The sequence below is a fragment of the Mastacembelus armatus genome, chromosome 24 (assembly GCF_900324485.2).
Source record: "Mastacembelus armatus chromosome 24, fMasArm1.2, whole genome shotgun sequence".
Classification (NCBI taxonomy): Eukaryota; Metazoa; Chordata; class Actinopteri; order Synbranchiformes; family Mastacembelidae; genus Mastacembelus; species Mastacembelus armatus.
The window spans coordinates 13,123,355-13,139,349 of NC_046656.1; the positions used below are offsets into that span (position 1 = coordinate 13,123,355).

The following is a 15,995-nucleotide window of genomic DNA, read 5'->3' on the forward strand; positions in this document are numbered from 1 at the left end:
AGCTCATCTTACCCTGTGCACAATTGAGCTCACCTCTGTTGTTGTGATCTGTGCATTCCCTTTATAGCATCGTCTCACTGCAGTATCCAGCGATGCTCACGCAGCAGAGCATTCCCTCCGTAAGGTATGTAATCCACGCAGGTTCAATGTCGTCTGTTTGGGGTTGGAGGGGCTAATAAGCACCTTGAATCTCAGAGGCTGTCAGAATAAACAGAGAATAATACCTGTTTGATGCAGACAGGAGGACAGATAAGGCATAAACTCGCCATATAGCATGAGCTGCGTTTGTGTGCAAACAGCCAGCTGGCCGGCAAAAACTTCTCGGCGTATCCACTCCCTCCCTGACCTCCTTCTTTCTGCCTTTCTCTGCAGAATGCCGTGGGGGCAGAGGGGACAGGCACAGATGTTACTGGCTCCAGGCCACACCCCTTTTCAACACTCCCAGTCCTAATAGGATGCAGCCGAACCGTGGCCACCGCCCAGCTTACCCCCTCCCCCCTACAATGCACTCGATTTGGACAACTTTTTTAGGGTTTGTTTGGAGAGGGCTTGTACAGAGAGCTGCTGGAGGTGAGCAAAGCTAAGGTGTAAAGTGCCAGTAGCGTAACTGTGGGTGTGCTACAGCGTTAAAGCAGGCAGTGAAAGTGTGACAAAGGTACTGGGGAAATTAAGTTACATGTGAAAAATACATTAAGGTATAAAAACTAAATCCTAATCCACCCTAAACACCACAAGTATGTAATCAGCCCACGCAACGTATAACGAGATAACAGACAAAAGACCCAGGGGACTTTACAGTAATCTAAACAATCCCAGACACTCCCATATGATTTACAGCACAGCCATCACTCCTGCATCTCAGCTAATTACTGACTCACAATATCCAGCATCTATAAACACTCCTACATTGCAACATACTGACATTGTTTGGCCAAACACCAAAGTATTAAAAGATTGTAAGGAATTTGGCTTTATATGAAGAATACTTGAAACTAATGTATACAACAGTACAGTCATTTTGACTTTACAGCGGAGAGCTAGTAATATAAAAACGTAAGAACTATTTCAGTCAGGTCAGATCAAGTCCACTCCACTTTATTTCATGGGAGTTTTCATGCAATCTTAATTGAATAATATATTATCGTTTTGACAGATTAAACAGCTGCAAACACTTCACTTTGACAGTTTCTATTCTTCACAGAAAATTCCCGTGAAATAAAGCTGAAGATGATGATTTCATCCTAGTGTCTATATACACTGTTTTAAATAGTGTGTGTAATCTACTAAATATTAATATTTTACCTGTCACAGGAATCTTCTCACACTTCTTCACACTAAAGAACAAATGTTTAATCTTTCCCAGTGAAAGTACTTTCAAGACCAAACTACCACTACATCAGTAACATTAAATGGGTATAAAGCCAAAACAAAGACAACAAAATGTTAATTAAAAAGACAAATAATTTGTCTAAAAAATGTGATATTACCATTTCATCCCAATAGAAAACTGGACACTTATCCAATTTTGTGAAAATAGAGGATGTAGACACAATAAAAGCAACAACTTTGAAATGATACACAATCCAGCCCAACAGTCCTCTAGGATTAATGTCACAATATATTTGAGACAATATGAGAGGGCTGTTGATTCATATCTACACTAAATGCTATTTTGTCCAGGAAGTGAGAAAATCAGACATGCTGTCATAAGAGAACAAAAGTCATCTACCTGATTCAGGCCCTGCAGGTTTCTGAGCAGGTGTTGACAAAATGTGTCATGTACCAGTCATTCATTTCTTGTTCTTCAGAAGGAAGTGAGCGATCTCTGTGCTGTTGTTGTTTTGTTATTCACGACTGTCTTGTCCAATCAGTGCAATTGGACTGTGGCAGACACAGTAGAGTATAACATGCCCTGTAACTGACACTGTAAAAGAGACAGGATTTTCAGGACTCGCCAAGAAAATTTTAAGAGTCAGACGTTCCTCTGCCAAAAGCTTGTCACAAGTCAAAACTAAAAAAAAAAATTCAAACTTGTTCCCTAACAGCTGAGAGCGAGCAGTCAAGTCACTGACTTTTAGCATCAGAAATGTTGCTTTTCCTTAACATGGTTTTCAAAGTCAGTAACGTCACTTTCATGATTTCTAGATTAATGAAGTCCAACAGCTGCCATGTGGAGTCGCCAACATGTAAAGAGCAGCTTTGCGATTTCTGGACCACCTCCAAGTCACATGTTATTGCTAGCTGATAATGTACAATCTAAAGCGATACAACTTTCTTCTTAGGGTTTGAATCCCCATATTAGGGGCTACACTGTAGTTTGATCCAAGAAACTGTGCTAATGTAAAATAGTTTCTCTCTGCAGGACTGGTGTTACAGACATCAGTGGCGAGCCACGCCAGTGCAGTCATGTATTGATAACAGTGGAAGCTGTACTGTCCTGGGTAGCTGCCTCTGAAAAGTATGTTATGCAGCTGGAATAACAGACAGGTCCTGTTCCCATGGAGGGCTTCTGTTCTGGTGGGACAGATCATCCGTATCAATACAATCCAGGACTGTTATTTTGTCAACCTCGAGGGCACCAGGTACATAGGGCAGGAAATGTACAGGACACTGAGGATGGTGGTTTTTTTATGGACTGTGGTGCCGTGATGCATTTCTGTGCTATGTTGGAGGATTTAAAGGAAAACATTATCTTTTTATTTGGTTATTTTTGAATCAATGGATTTTTTGTGTCTCTCTCTTCCATGTTAAGAAGGCTGCTTCCTATATCTCTAACATCTCTACTGTAATGTGATTTAAAAATGATTAGGCCTAACGCACATCAGCCTGCAGGCCAAGCTAAAGCTAAACATCTTTATGAAATAAAGATTTTAAATTCTTCTAATCTCCTTGTTTCTATTTAACAAGCAGTTTGTAAAGGACAAGGACAGTGTCATGGTCAATGAATGTTTTGGATGAGGGAACTCTATAAAATGGCCTTTAACTATCATTGATTTTTCAAGTGAGTTGCAGACAACATTTCAGGAGCAATTAAGCTTTAATCACGGTAATACATAAAAACCTCTTCATTTCAGTGCTTGACTGACACTTTTTCATCTCCATATTTCACAGCATAGAGGCAGCTACACTGAAAAATACTCCTGTGGCTACTACAACTACTCTGACACACTGAAGCCTAAAAATGGTGTTTGTGTGAACCTTTTCCCACTTTACTGAACTCGTCTGTTAATTATTAAGCATGTAAGGCAAAAGACAAAACTCTACCCTTTTCTCTGAGGTTTTCAACAGTCAGTAATGTACTTTTCCCTTTGCTTTGGTATTACCTTTTAGTGTCCTGTTGGTCCATCAAGCAAACCAGCAATCTGAACAAAACATAACAACATATAAGGCATTAAACAACAAGCCATAACATAAAAATAAATAGAATCAGAATCACTTGAGACATTGGTGGCGAGCCGCACCACTGAGAGCTTGTCATTAAACCTAGTGATAAATGCAGCTGCTCTCCAAACATTGCTTCAGGGAGACCATATTTAAAAGGCAAGAATAAAGTTCAAAGTTGAACGTTGCTGCATCTTGGAAAACGGCTTGCAAAACATCCAACGGCAAAACAAAAGCACAGAAATCTGATCAGCTGAGGTTTGTTTTGAACTTTGCTAAAAATCTCAGGAGTTTTCTGTGCTTATATCAGAAATCAAAAGACTGTGATGAAACAATACAGATAATCGAAATAGTGTTGAAAGGCCTAAAGTGAAGCATCTCAATGTGATAAGTGTGTGAAAATAAACCAAGTTCAGGTGTGCAACAATGATAAGCATCTTCTTAGTTCAGGCCTTTTATATATATTTAAAAAAAAAAAAAAAAAAAAAAAAAATCAGATTCACGCTAAGAAAATGTTTGATGAGAGAACGGTACACCATGGCTCAACATGATGTGGTGGAAGGCAACAGTGCTACACCATACATATGTTTCGTTCAGGGTGCGGCTATATCCATAAATTCCACTCACACAGCCCTTCCCTTGCAGGAGACCCTAACATCACAAATTAAATGTCAGGATTAAAAAGGGTCCTACTTGGCTCTGCCCACCCTCTGGAAAGCTTGTAATTACCCCTGGAATAGAAAGATCCACCACAGAAGGGGCGCGTGACTTTCTGCATTCACTGATCTCTAGAATGCAGTTAAGATAATGCAAACATGAAAAGCAAGTCCAAGTAAGGATTCAACATTTCCCAGTTTAGACATGGAGATAAGAGGACCAGTGTTTGTGAAGGAAAACAGCAGAAGAAGAATGTGTTTTTAGAAGAGACATGTGAGAGCTATTAACAGTAACCTAATGGGAGGGATGGGTTTCATTCTTATTATCACAAAGAGCGAGCCTCCATTTCCCATAGTCCAGTACAAGAGTTAACGTGATGATGTTTATCATTAACATATTGTAAGTCTGATTTAATGAAACTGAAATTGCCATCTTGTCATTAACAAATCTTGACTCAAGGTCGGCTAACTAGCTTTTTCCACTGCTTTCAACCCATCTCAGTCTTCTTCAGTGGACAGGACTTTGCTCAGACGAGGGAAATAAAAGCCAAGTGCTGAAAAAAGCTAATACTTTTCTTGTAAAGGTGATTATCTTTTAATGTCTGATCTTCCCCAAACATCTGGAAACATACTAGTTTCTTTTGTTCACAACAGCTCACATTAAGAGTGGATATGTATGAAAATCAATCAATATTATAAGTCAATAAGTCATTTAGTAGACTTGCAAAGAAATTATTCAGCATTCTGGCAAACTACACAAGTACTTTCTAAACTGCACATTTACCTGCTTCTTTGGCCTAAACACAAGAAACAAGATATTTCTACTAAAGATGTTGAAGAAACTGCTACAAAAATATTAAGAAGAGAAAGGACTGCAGCTGCAGTGAACGTGCTTGTAATGGATTGAGAGAATCTGGGGGGTTAAAAGGCTGTGGCTTAACTTGTTGATCCCTCCAGATGTAGGCCAAGCTCACTGCACAGAGAAATCAGTGGTTAAGGTTTTAGAGATAAGATGGCGAAGCGAGCACTAAGTTTTACAGTGAAGGTATCTTATAAACAAACAAACAAATCAAATAGAGTAACGTTAATCCAACATAATCCAATCAGTATCCAACCTGCTCTCAGGGTGAGGACAGCTTCAAAGCTCTGTGTGCATATTAGCTCACGTCACACACGGATGCTCTGACACTAAACTCATGTGAAAAGGTCTGAGGTCCAGGCTTCATCTTTGACTGCCAGCACAGATGTGAAACTGGCTTCTGGCCAGCTGGACGGCTGACTGACACAAAGGCAAAGTCGAAGGTGAAACTAAATAGTGTGCAGCCATCTTGTGTGGCTGTATGGCTGAATTACAAGCTGCTTATCTCAGAGCATGTCATAATCTCAGCGGGGAAAAACAACCCGTGACAAGAGAAGCCGAAACAAAATATTAAAAGTAGAAAAAAATTAGGAGCCAAAACAGAAACAGCAGAAAAAGAATGTTTGCGGATGTTAACAAGGACACCTGCTGGTAAACAGGATCGACCTGACAGTGTTTGCCTGGTGGCGTCTCAGCTATCAACTGCACAGGGTGAACTGCTGGGAGACAAACAACACTGCTTTTCAGTACTTTAAGGTGGAAACACTGGGACTGTCTGTTGCTTAAGTGGTTATGATCTGTGCTGTTTCCATGAACAGATAAAATTGAGGGTTTATGGGTTTGAGTGCTAATAAGTGAGAATCCAACTGGATCACCTCTCAATTCTAACACTGAAGAGTATAACTAGTGTGAGAAAAGAAAAATATGGCTGCAGACAATGGCTGCCACTAAAAGCTGTAATCCAACCGCTCCTGAGGAACATTTCGCTATTGACGCAGCTGCTTTCATCTGACTGCATGGCTGTTTTGACGGCTTCTCTACAGTAACGCTATCACACAGATATGTTAGACTGTGAGAACCTGCTACTTCTAAAAACACGGCTCCTGTGACTCTATTTCAGACCAACACAAAACATTCCCTACCTGTCAACATATTGTATCAGGCCAGAGAAAAAACAGCACTGCCGCGTTTCATTCACTTCAGCCTTTCGAGAATGTTATTTGTGAAGAGCCACAACGTGCTTCAAAACTAAAATGACAAAGAAACAAAGATGCTTTGTGAAACAATCGCAAATTCTACAAATTCAGTAAGGATGTGTGTGACTGACATTACCGGCTGCACTGACGCCAACTCACTTAACAGGAAATTACATTACCAAATACCAATGAGATACACAAAAAACAAAAACAGAAACTGATCACCAAAAAGTGCATTTGTTTCCATATATTAAATAAAGTATTATTTTAAATCAAGGTGGTCTGCACTGCAAAGTAAGTTATCTCCATCCAAGAACTGAACATTAACTGTTGAGTCTTGCCTCAGTGTCTCTGTGAATAGATAAAGCTGCCCTAATTAATGAATAATAGAAAAATAAGAGAGAAACTGAAACATATTTTTGCTATCTTTGCTCTTTTGCTCTCACAACTTGTCAGAACCTGAGCATGCTTTTTGGAGGGTGGGGTAGCATTTTAAGAGCATACCATGCTCTGGCATAGTCCGCATGCTGAATCTGATATCTGTCTGCTGTTTTAAGGCCTGTTACACACAGTTCGCTTTGTGTCTGAGGAAGAAACATGTTGGCATTGGAACTGCACTAGTCCAAGAAAATAATCAAACAGGATGCACGGCATATTCTGTTATCCAAATATAACTCCTGAAAAGCGTTATTTTGTAGCCTAGAGCCATAAAATTGGAAACACTGAGACTGTCATACAACCACAGTTGCCTTTTGAATCTTTTGAGATTAATCTTCTTTGTAAAGCTGCCCTGACAAAATATGTCATATAGAAAACGTCCTGTACTTATGTATTTGACGGTCGAAATGCTCTTATACAGGTGAGCGTGATAAGGTTCACTGTGATAGGATGAACGTGCGTCACCTTACTGTTTGAACTGTTATTACCATAAATGCAAGTAGCAGCCTGAACTGGTGGATTCATAAAATTTGCTGTCAGACAAAATGTTGGCATCCAACCAGCTGGAATCTGTCCTACAACAATGTAAATTAAAAAAATAAGATAAAAAGCTCACAGACTCACCAAAAGTGCAAACTCATAGAAAATTCTAATTTCCAGTGTGTCTGCCCGGGAATTAACATTAATAATGTGACCTACACAAAAGGGATAGAGACGTGCAAGGACTGAAACATGAATCCCTCCTGGCCCATAAAACCTCCACCCACAGATCTCAGTTATAGGACTCCCCTCTCCTCCCCTCCTAAACACACACACACGCACGCACGCACGCACGCACGCACACAGAGGACAGGACCCACATGCTCCTTTTGTCTGAACCGCAGCATGGCTACACTCCGTTCCACATCTTGCAGCTGGAGACACACAAGTGATTAATTTTGATGCTCATTGTCATGATAATCTGAGGTTTGCCTCAATTCTCTCAGTCTGGCAAGAGAAGAGTCACTTTCTAACTTAGTTGACTACAGCCCAACGTCACTCTTGAGCAGGAAAAGCAAAGCAAGGCTACTAATTAAAACCTACACAAGCTGAAAAAAATTCATTCAAAGACTTTAGAACTAGATGAAACCAAGCAAGTATAAATATAAAGTGTCGTGTGGCACATTGTAACAGCCTGAGACAGTTATGTTACATGTATTTTATTATGTGTATGTTAATAGGGTGTGTAGTGGATTTAAAACTGTGTTGTACTGGATGCACTTAAGAGGTACTGTTCTCAGAGTACTGTGTTTACATGTATATTATATAGCTCAGTATGTGCAATATGTTCTCATTATAGTCTGTTCTCTGTTAATGTATATTTTTAAAAAATTAAGACAAAATGTTTCCGTAATATAATATATTTACTGTCCTACAGGATAAAACTTTTTTTATATTCAGATCTTCTGTATCATGAAGCTCATGTGACTTCTGGCCTAAATGGCATTCATTTATAAATGAGAGACTGAAGACTAGTCACATACATACAAAATTCACAATATATGCTGTATGTTATCACCACTTCACATTTAAAGGGAATAATTTAATATTTCTGGGGTTAGTTGAAACATTAAACAAAAAATATGCATTAAAAGTGTCTTGCTCATTCATTTGTAAGATAAGGACCTGCATTTTACAGCTGTATCATGAACTATCTCAGTAGGCATCAGAAGTAGACCGTGCTCTCCCGGGTACAACTGCAACAAGTTCAGATCAGCCCAAAATATCATTTCTACAGGTCACCTAGTTCTAGTTATAGAATCATAAGATCACAGCTTGTTTCTCAGAAAGTGGGCCTGCTCTGTGCTCCAACATCACTGACTGGGCTGACTTGGAAAAAGCTCAATAGATCTAAAAATGACACAGCTTTCATTGAAAGAAGCTAAGGTCTTAACTTCTACAAACGTGAGGATTTACACTAAATTCTAACAGTGTCATTAGGCTCTTCACATTTTAAAATCTTATTACCTTAATTAGAATGTAAAAGGTCAGAAAATATAAGGTGACTGTGCATAATACCATCATTTTTGGCTATTAAACCAGTTCACATCATCTAGTTGCTGTGATGCATTTTTAATTGCCGTGCATTTTTAATTGCAGTTGATGTGAAGGCTCCATTACTCACCAAAAAAAAATCTAAAAGCTGTCAGCCATTAATTCAAAATCTGCCACCAGTGAGAGGCTGAGCTGGAAACCAGGTGCACCTCCCTTTGACCTTCGAACACCAGGAAGGTCAAGAGCCAGCAGAGTTAGGAGGTGACAAGCAGTGTGCAGTACAGTTCATCTGCTAATGCAAATGTTTAGCATAACTTTTTATGTCTTGCTGAATCAAATCGCGTAAAGAACATGCTCAAGCTATCAGCAGTGGCTTATTTTACGTTAATGCAATGGGCTGTATGTGTTTTGGTCCAGTTTTTACATTCTGTCTCAGAGCGAAAGTTAAAATAGGAAAACCATCAATCACCAGTTACGATCCAGGGGTTTCTGTTTAGTTTAAGTGGTAAGCCATCCAGATGCTGACTTGTCTCAGCTCATGATCAAAATAGTTTACAGATGACAGCCTAAACAATGGTCTCACACTAGATACAATGCCTTTTCTTTGTGAAATAGCATCTTTGCAGCATAGGTTTTATTTGTGATATATGTCTATAGAGTTTTTTAGAGATGTTCTTTGTTCCAAGTGAGGCCACCCAACTCCACTATAAATCACCTCAAGAAGCCAAACGATCAGTTTTTTTATTTCTTTGTCTCCATTTAACAGGTCTCCATCAAGCCCAAGATTAGATGTTGGAGAACCCTTTATACATTCAACTTTTTCAAATAAAAATTGTAACAAGCTGAGAGGTTTTCCAGCTTAGCCACAAAGCAATAATCCTGAAAATGTGAGGTTGGGTCTTGGGTGTGTCCAACAATGGCTGGCTAAGCCCAGCTGTCCCAACAGTGTGGACAAGTGCAAAGTCGGACCAGACTGGGGGCAGGGTGTGGCATGGCTGGGGTGCCATGGTGATCGAGCAGGCCTCGGCAGAGAAGAGATGCTAAATGAGGCCATTGTCTGGCCCAAGTGAAGCACACCACACAAAGAATGGCACATTCAAACAGTCATACAGGCCTATTGTTGTTGCGGGCCAGCAGAGCACTGCAGTTTCACAGTTTATCGCACAGGATCCACTACACATCACTTGGAGAGATCGATCTGAGAACATCAACAACCAGCAGGAATGATGCTGACTAGGAGGAACCTTTCCTTCAAACAAGTCAAGGAATTTTTAGGCCACTTCATCAGTGTTAGCATCACTAGACTAGTCTGACAAATACATACTGTCATACAATGTCAATTTCTGCCAATAATGCCAACTGATAAATATTTCCAATTTATAGCACCATATATGGCCTAAGGCTAAAAAGAAAACTGATATCTTAAACTGACATCTCAAATACGGGTGTACATTTTCATCATTCTCACAGGGATAAAAAACTGTATTCACAGGGGCATGGTTCAGCACCTGCCTCTGCACATTAATGCCACCACAAGATCCAAAGACCATGCTGACATATGGTGGTCCTGGGGGCTCAGCTGTTTAACAGCCACTCCTAAATGACATCCATGGTTGAAAAAATAATTAGTCTCTACCTCCTCCCTGTTGTCGGGGCTGTCGTTTACTCTTTCACTCTGTAATGCTTAATGTGAGCCAACCAGGGAAACTGGTCTCCCTTGCTGGATTGCCTGTCCTGTGAAACTTAACACTCAGTTCATTAACCCAGTTCCCAGAGAGTGCTTCAGAAGTGTTTGCACTCTGATGTACAGAAGAGCAGGTACAATACACTGGCTCTCAGTGAGTAGCAGTAGGACTCTTCTTTGTATTGCATTTGCATATTCTGATGTGAGTGGATGACAGAGGAACTACACAAATACATAGGCAAATATGAGTCTGATTTTATCGACTTTGTCAAACATCATTATAGCTCAGCCTGCTGCCAGAGTTGAGTATTGCCAGCACAGAGGAAATTTTGGGACAGTGACAGCTTATATCCTAACAGATACAAGTGACCTGGTGCGTGACCCGTTTCTCCACCAATGCCAACTGAAACCGAGTCACAATGCTGCAGCAGTTTTTGTCCAGTTCTGTTTCCGACAGTAGCACAGAGCGCATTCATGGCTGTGACAACAGGCAGATGATGTGAAACATCAACAAACAACCAGTGCCAACAAAACCCAGAGAGCAGTTGCTATAGCCAAAGGCCGTGCTTGTACAGAGGAAGCAACACCATAATGTTGTGCTGATGATTGTTATGATTGCTAAGGGTGACCAGGATAGCTTTTACAGTGGCTCATAAACAGAGCTAACACTGGGCAACAAGCCATTAAGGATGTATTAAAAAGAGGCACGCATCGCCTATTGTGTTTGCTCTTCTGTCAGATATGAAGTCATGACAAGGATTATGGCAACAGCCAGGTAAGCACACTCATTCTTGAAGGTGTACATGTGGGGGTGGTCACACCTCACCATCTACAGCCTTTCATGGCTGACATTTTTACATGTCACAGTAGGAAAAGCACATCAGGAAATAATAAAATATCATTAGAGGAAATCCATTTGGCAACTTCACTTTTTTGTGCATGCTGACAGGCTGTCAAGCATGTGACTGTGGAATCAAAGTACTTTATCACATGATATGAAATAAAACATTCATGCTAATACCATATCTGTGATGAGTCAATATCACCCTATAGATACAAATCAAAAAGGTTTTAAGACATCAGGCACACACCACTTGGAAAAGCACACAATCACAACACAGATGAATCATCCGTAACGTGCACCTAAGGCAGAAAAACAAGACACATACTTCAAATGTCAGCACCTGTCAACACTGACCTGTAACTGGCCACCTCCCTGTCTGAGCATTAACACTGTGGACAAAATAGCAGCATGGCACATGGTGTAAGGCTTCTTGCATGTTTGCAGTGAAAACATGACTGCAGATTACACCACAGCAGTAAGCCATCTCACAAGGTAGCGACCCATTACAAGCACATACAGGCCCCTCAGTGATTTAGAGCATTTTAATTCCAGGGAATGCAAGACTTTTTCCAACCAGCGCCTAACTGGATATATCTACCACCTGAATGATTATATTGTCATAATCTCTGCCTTGTCCTTTCTGACTGACCTGTAACTTTGTGGTTTTCACAAGAGAGTTATTCTGCTTCTCACCAACGTAATATTTTATGTTTTCTGAAAGCAATTCCACCAAAATCTGTAAAGACATGTCAGACCTGATCGAGTATTTGTCAACCTGGGTGCCTACATATTACAGCCTCACTCACAAATTTAAGGGAATATAATAAAAAAAAAAAAAAGTTTGATTTTGTTATGTATTAAGCAATAAATAACATTAGCGGATAAAAACAACTCTGAAATATTGATATAAATACTTTCATACACTTAGTTTTGACCTGCTGTAATTCCAAAGCCAGATAATTAGCTATTAGTCAAAGAAAGTCACCATTGCGATTCTTCACGCTGCTTCATATTGCAACATTGACCAAACAGCATATCCGCTCTAATACACTGTCAGCATTGTCCTGTCCACCCTGGAGGTCCCTGGATCCCAGTTTGGACACCCGTTTTTAGGTAGACTGGGAGCCGCAGGAAGTGCGGTTATCGGGGTGGAGAGGTCAGCTTCCCCACCGGTGTCGAGAACTGACAAAACAAAAACAACTTGCAAAACAGATGCAAATATTGTCTGACTCCTGACTGCTGACCCATTTCTGGACCAGGTTTCAGTCTATGAAGAGGCCCGGAAAATTAAAGACAAAGAGAAACTGGCTTGACTGTCGCCACAGATAACGTTAACGTTGACTGTTGTACTAAGTGGCCACACCGGTACGGAGGTCACCACCAAAACCGCAAACAAACGGCCCGGTGCGGCCACTCAGTGTAATGTTTCGACTGCTTTTACACGAGTTTTATCCAAACTAAGATTTTCTTACCTCGTCACGTTGAACATTTTTCCACGGGTTCGACAGGTAGGGAGAAAAGTGAATCAACAAAACTACAGTCCACACACAGCGGGATGATTCAGTCGACTGGTTAGTCCAGGCTGCTCATCGGTTTACACGAGCACTTACTGCGCATGCGCTAGCCTTTGATTAAAACCCAATGATTCATGGAAGTTGTAGTGTAAAATATAAACAATGCTCTTCAGAGAAACCTAATAAATGCCAGTGTCAGGTTTTAAAGCACATGTGACCAAAGTAATGCTTACTTTAAATGCTTTCCAGCAGTCAGTCCTCAGTACGGGGCAGCGCAGCTCTGTATTTATTTTCTTGTAACATTCCAAAATGTTTGGGTGGAAAGAAAATAAAAGAAGTTTTACAAAAGCTGATAAACACCACAGCTTCACATATGGCAGGAACTTTATTTAGAACATTGCCAGTACTTTTATTTTGAACATATATAGACAACTGTCTGAAATGCATTCATCATTTTTATTTTCACTAATGCTTTAAGAACTTATACTTTCCTCACCCTCAACACTCAACTCTAATTTCATATTATTTGTACTTTACAGCTCTTATATCTTGTGTGGTGCTTAATGTCAAGAATTTTAACACAAACTGACACTTCAGGAACTTTATTATGAACGTAGGTAACCTGTAGACAAGTTAAATAAGTTTCTAACTGGATCTTTCTAAATTTGGTCACCTTCTTCTTCCTCTCCCTCACCCTCAACAGAGTCAACTCCAACCTCCTCATAATCCTTCTCCAGAGCTGCCATGTCCTCTCTGGCCTCGGAGAACTCTCCCTCCTCCATCCCCTCACCTACATACCAGTGAACGAAAGCACGCTTGGCATACATCAGATCAAACTTGTGGTCAAGCCGAGCCCAAGCCTCAGCAATAGCAGTGGTGTTGCTCAGCATGCACACAGCCCTCTGGACCTTGGCCAGGTCTCCACTAGGAACTACAGTGGGGGGCTGGTAGTTGATGCCAACCTTGAAACCAGTGGGGCACCAGTCCACAAACTGGATGGTGCGTTTTGTTTTAATGGTGGCAATGGCAGCATTGACATCTTTTGGCACCACATCACCACGATACAAAAGGCAGCAGGCCATGTATTTGCCATGGCGAGGGTCACATTTTACCATCTGATTGGACGGCTCAAAGCATGCATTGGTAATTTCAGCCACGGTTAACTGCTCATGGTAAGCCTTCTCAGCAGAGATGACTGGGGCATAGGTGGCCAGAGGGAAGTGGATACGGGGATAGGGCACCAAGTTGGTCTGGAACTCTGTAAGATCCACATTAAGGGCACCATCAAAACGAAGGGATGCAGTGATGGAAGACACAATCTGACTCATCAGCCGATTCAGGTTGGTGTAGGTAGGACGCTCAATATCCAGGTTTCTGCGACAGATATCATAGATGGCCTCATTATCCACCATGAAGGCACAGTCAGAGTGCTCTAGGGTGGTGTGGGTGGTCAAGATGGAGTTGTAGGGCTCCACCACAGCAGTGGACACCTGAGGAGCTGGGTAGATAGAGAACTCCAGCTTGGACTTCTTGCCATAGTCTACAGACAGGCGCTCTACCAGCAAGGAGGTAAAACCAGAGCCAGTACCACCTCCAAAGCTGTGGAAAATCAGGAAGCCCTGAAGACCAGTGCACTGGTCAGCCTAAGGACAGAAAGACAAAAACTAAGCAAAAATAAGAAATGTAGACATGTAGTACAAATGTAGATTAAAAACCATGATAAGTAGATCTGACACAAACAAATTTATTAATAATTAAGATCAAAATGAATTGACTTTAATCTATGAATAACGGCATCATGTTCTTAAAGTGTCACTTTTTTTTAAACAATTCAATATGATGATTGTAGACTATAGCTGATATGACTTGTTCCAACAGCTTACAGTGGAATTACTTTCTACCCCCCAAAATAGTCTCTGTTAAACCAGTTGGCATGGTGTGATAAGATTAACAGTGACACTTTCAGAAAATAGATGCTGCTGATCTTCATCAGCACAAAAAATAATCACAATCATTGTACTGGACTCAAGGCAGAAATTGAAGAGGCAACTATGTCAAAACCTAGAAAAAATTCAGCAAACATTTGCACAGCTCAGATTGTAAAGTGAGCAAGGGCACTTTAGATAACGATATGGTGCCATCTGCTGGTGCAAAGATAAACTCCAGAAGTCTTGAGCATAGTATACCTGTGGTGTCCCAAGTTTGCTAAGAAATTAATTTTTTAAAAATTATTGTAACATAATATTAATTCATTACAGAGTCTTGGCTGTATTAGGAAGGAACTCCTGCTCTTATGTGACTCACCAGTTTGCGGATCCTGTCTAGAACCAGGTCAATAATCTCTTTGCCAATGGTGTAATGTCCACGGGCATAGTTGTTAGCAGCATCCTCCTTGCCAGTGATCAGCTGCTCTGGGTGGAAAAGCTGCCGGTAGGTCCCAGTGCGAACTTCATCTGAAGAGAGAATTAAAATCAACATAATTCAATGCCTAAATTGACCAAAATCAAGCACCTCCTATGGCCTATATATTTAACCATGAGTTTACCAATGACAGTGGGCTCCAGGTCTATAAAAACAGCTCTGGGTACATGCTTTCCAGCTCCAGTCTCACTGAAGAAGGTGTTAAAGGAATCATCTCCTCCTCCAATGGTTTTGTCACTGGGCATCTGTCCGTCAGGCTGAATCCCATGTTCCAAGCAATAAAGCTCCCAACAGGCATTGCCAATCTGGACACCAGCCTGACCCACGTGGACTGAGATACATTCACGCTGGATGAAAAAAAGCGCAATTTTTACTATTTATCTAGTTCATAGTAATCAGGTAGATTGCTCAATGTGTATTTTTGACAAATCAAAACATAAGGCAAGAAGAGCAAGTCACTTGATTAATGTACCCTTCTGACAGAGCAAGAGGCACCTGACTGTAGACAATTTGACAGATCCCTATCCGGAACAATGGTTTACAAGAAATTATTTAAGTATATAGCGTTATATTTTTTGATCAACAGTTGTGATGTCATATGAAACCTACATGTTTTGGCAACACATGAAGTGATGGAAATGAAGCATTTACTTCACTCCCTTAAAGCCATCTGAAAGATGATGATGAAATGTATTGTCTCAAATTTTATATATAAGCTATATATATATATATATATATATCAGCTATATATACACATTTTTTTGATGACTTAAAAAGCTACTTTAAATAATACCACATTTGAGTCTTCTTTATTCTTACTCTGATTTTTAACACAGAAGACACTTTTAACAACCTATTTTTATTAAAATTTAATAAATTAACTAGTTATTCCCGCATATCGCAATTATATTGTCCAAAGATCCGAAGTGAAAGAGTCGGACTCTTCTGCTCCCGCCAGTCAGAACCGT

At 40.5% G+C, this 15,995-nt stretch overlaps 2 protein-coding genes across 7 annotated transcripts in view; both read right to left on the reverse strand.

Annotated features, from left to right (window-relative positions):
* Positions 1-12,691, reverse strand: part of daam1b (dishevelled associated activator of morphogenesis 1b) — a 42,294-nt gene extending 29,603 nt beyond the window's left edge. The window contains exons 1-2 of one of the 6 annotated variants that reach the window (XM_026318216.1): positions 12,565-12,650; positions 3,324-3,362 (exon numbers count right to left, since the gene is read on the reverse strand). The gene's annotated coding sequence lies outside the window, so the exon portion shown is untranslated. Of the gene's footprint in view, positions 1-33; positions 364-1,729; positions 1,884-3,323; positions 3,363-12,564 lie in introns of those variants that run through there. The other 5 variants (XM_026318214.2, XM_026318215.1, XM_026318213.1 and 2 more) reach the window with 5 other exon arrangements.
* A 574-nt stretch (positions 12,692-13,265) lies between these two features.
* LOC113137566 (tubulin alpha-1D chain-like) lies at positions 13,266-15,377 on the reverse strand. Its single transcript, XM_026319298.1, has 3 exons — positions 15,152-15,377; positions 14,911-15,059; positions 13,266-14,249 (listed from the first exon to the last, which is right to left on the reverse strand). The coding sequence occupies exons 1-3, from the start codon at positions 15,270-15,272 to the stop codon at positions 13,266-13,268; spliced, it is 1,254 nt and encodes a 417-aa protein (XP_026175083.1). The 5' UTR covers positions 15,273-15,377.
* Positions 15,378-15,995: the final 618 nt, after the last annotated feature.

Bases quoted from the DNA above. Each gene is read 5' to 3' on its own strand.
- LOC113137566 (XM_026319298.1), bottom strand. From the start codon at position 15,272: ATGCCCAGTGACAAAACCATTGGAGGAGGAGATGATTCCTTTAACACC. The intron at 15,060-15,151 runs GTAAACTCATGG...TTCTCTCTTCAG, and splicing joins CCTGGAGCCCACTGTCATTG to ATGAAGTTCGCACTGGGACC. The intron at 14,250-14,910 runs GTGAGTCACATA...TTCTGTCCTTAG, and splicing joins TAGACAGGATCCGCAAACTG to GCTGACCAGTGCACTGGTCT.